The sequence below is a fragment of the Trichosurus vulpecula genome, chromosome 3, assembly GCF_011100635.1.
Source record: "Trichosurus vulpecula isolate mTriVul1 chromosome 3, mTriVul1.pri, whole genome shotgun sequence".
Classification (NCBI taxonomy): domain Eukaryota; kingdom Metazoa; phylum Chordata; class Mammalia; order Diprotodontia; family Phalangeridae; genus Trichosurus; species Trichosurus vulpecula.
Window position 1 is genome coordinate 8,726,846 of NC_050575.1, and position 2,504 is coordinate 8,729,349.

General features: G+C 35.3%; 1 protein-coding gene across 1 annotated transcript; it reads left to right on the plus strand.

Moving 5' to 3' along the window:
• Positions 1–1,586: 1,586 nt before the first annotated feature.
• On the plus strand, positions 1,587–2,189 carry LOC118844430 (60S ribosomal protein L12-like). The gene has a single exon (XM_036752321.1). The coding sequence runs from the start codon at positions 1,648–1,650 to the stop codon at positions 2,143–2,145; it is 498 nt and encodes a 165-aa protein (XP_036608216.1). The 5' UTR covers positions 1,587–1,647; the 3' UTR covers positions 2,146–2,189.
• Positions 2,190–2,504: the final 315 nt, after the last annotated feature.

Consider the following 2,504-nt stretch of genomic DNA (forward strand, 5'->3'; position numbering starts at 1 on the left):
TTGGATTTTAGGGTTGAAACAGCCTTATCTTACTTTTTAGCCCTTCTCTTCATTTTGCCCAGTTCTGATACCTGGTTTGTACATTTTCTTGTTTTCCTTTATATCCAGTTTTTTCTGGATTCACCTTTTGAAGTTAAAATTTGTTTTGCTTGTAACTATGTCCTCCCCAATTCTACCTTTTCTCTTAATTCACCTTCTCCCTTTCAGTGAATGTTGCTCTATTGAGTTGAAGATGTATTTTATTTCAATCTCAAAGTTTTGATATGTTCAACCCTCTTTTTCCTGATTCAGATAAGAATATCATGGGAGTCCTTTGTCCTCACCTCTCCTCCATGTCCATATGCTTCTCTAAGGTCTCCTAATCATTCAAAAACTAATAAGCTTCTCCACGTTCATTTCTTCTCTGATGCATTCCCCTTACTTTCCTTTTCTTTCCTCTGTTAAAACCTAAATTATGAAATAAAACTTCATGCTCCCCCCATCACTACAAAAGTCCTGCATTGTGCTTACTGTACTCCCTCTCTCACTCTTGAATACAGTAAAAATGTCAAAATATCTTCTCCCCTGAACAATGTTTACAATTTAATAACACCTAGCTCCTTCCCATTTCTCAGTTGCATTTATTTTTCTAGGTTTCCTTTGATTCCTATATTTGCATTGCAAACATTCTGCCCAGGGTCCTCTCTTTTGCTAAAGGCCCATTTGGTTTATTCTTTTGCCCTTTGAAATATTTTATTACAAGATCCCATAAGCCTTCTTTGTTGCAGCATAGTGTCTTGTGATCCTTACTGGACTCCTTTCACTATTGAAGTCTTTCTTTCTTGTAGTATATAGTAATTTTCTTTGACTTGGAAGCTCTGCATTGTGTCAATGACATTATTGTGTATTTTCCCAATTTGTGATTTTGTGAAGTATGAAGGTGGATTCTTAATTTTTTTTCTCTTTGTTATAGTTCTGGGAATTTTACTTTTATGATTTCTTGAAACATGGTATCTAGAATTTTTATTTGATCATGAATTTCTGAGAGTCCAATGATTCTTAAATCATTTCTTCTTGACTTATTTTCTAGGATAATAGTTGGAAAAAGTGGATATTTTAAATATGTGTCTTTTTTGATCTTTTTATTTTGTCTTAAAATTTTATTATCATAAAGTCATTGAATTCTATTTGTTCTATTCAATTATTTCCAATTTTTTTAAGGTTTTCCAGTTAGAAAGGAACTCTTTACTTATTTTACAAGAACTCCTGGGAAAACCAGAAAACAGTAGGGAAGAAATTAGACTTTGATGAACCTTTTATATCATATTTCATAATAAATTTGAAATGAATGTATAATCTAAATGTTAAATTATTCGTATCATAGAAAAATTAGAAGAGAAGCAAATTAAATCCCTATATGGCTGTGAGTAGGAAATAAATCCATACCCAAGCAAAGAGTAGGAGCCCTTACAAATGATAAAATAGATACTTTTGATTACATGAAATTGGAAAGCTCCTATGCAAATAAAAATATTTCAAATGCTTTTTTTGGCTCCCAGCTCGTGGTGGTGAAGGTGCAACTTCTTTCGGTCGTCCCGAATCTGGGTTCATCCAACACCGGCAGCCACCCCGTAGCGTCCAGGCCAAGCCACCACCTTCATCGCCGCCATGCCGCCCAAGTTTGACCCTAATGAAATTAAAGTCGTGTTTTTAAGGTGCACAGGTGGTGAAGTTAGTGCCACATCAGCTCTGGCCCCCAAAATTGGTCCCTTGGGTTTGTCTCCCGAAAAGGTTGGTGATGACATTGCCAAGGCAACTAGTGACTGGAAAGGGCTAAGAATAACAGTGAAACTTACCATTCAGAACAGACAGGCCCAGATTGAGGTTGTGCCTTCTGCCTCAGCCTTGATCATCAAAGCCCTAAAGGAACCTCTTTGGGACAGAAAGAAGCAGAAAAATATTAAACACAATGGAAACATCACTTTCAATGAGATTGTCAACATTGCCCGACAGATGAGGCACAGATCTTTGGCAAGAGATCTCTCTGGAACCATTAAAGAGATACTTGGAACAGCCCAGTCTGTGGGCCGCAACATTGATGGCAAACACCCTCATGATGTCATTGATGACATCAATAGTGGTGCTGTTGAATGCCCAGCAAGTTAAAAGCTACAAAGGAGACTATTTGCAATAAATTTAACATTTGACAATAACAACAAAAAAAAATAATTCAAATGTGATAAGAAGGGAAGTGTTCTACTGGGTAAACAATTCTTCAAATTAAAAAAAATCTGTTTAAGTTGTGATCATCAAGATAAATAGAATACAAACAGAATTATACAATATAATCAGGTCATTCTCCAATAGATAAGTAGTTAAGGATTTTTTTTTTCAAATGAAGAATTGTATACTGTAAAAAAAAAACATGAAAGAATGCTCCAAATCATGAATAAAAATGGGACTGTCATTCAAAACAACCTCACATCCAATAAATAAGCAAAGATGACAAACAAGGGGAATGACCA

Coding starts and splice junctions, on each gene's coding strand:
- LOC118844430 (XM_036752321.1), top strand. CDS start 1,648: ATGCCGCCCAAGTTTGACCCTAATGAAATTAAAGTCGTGTTTTTAAGG.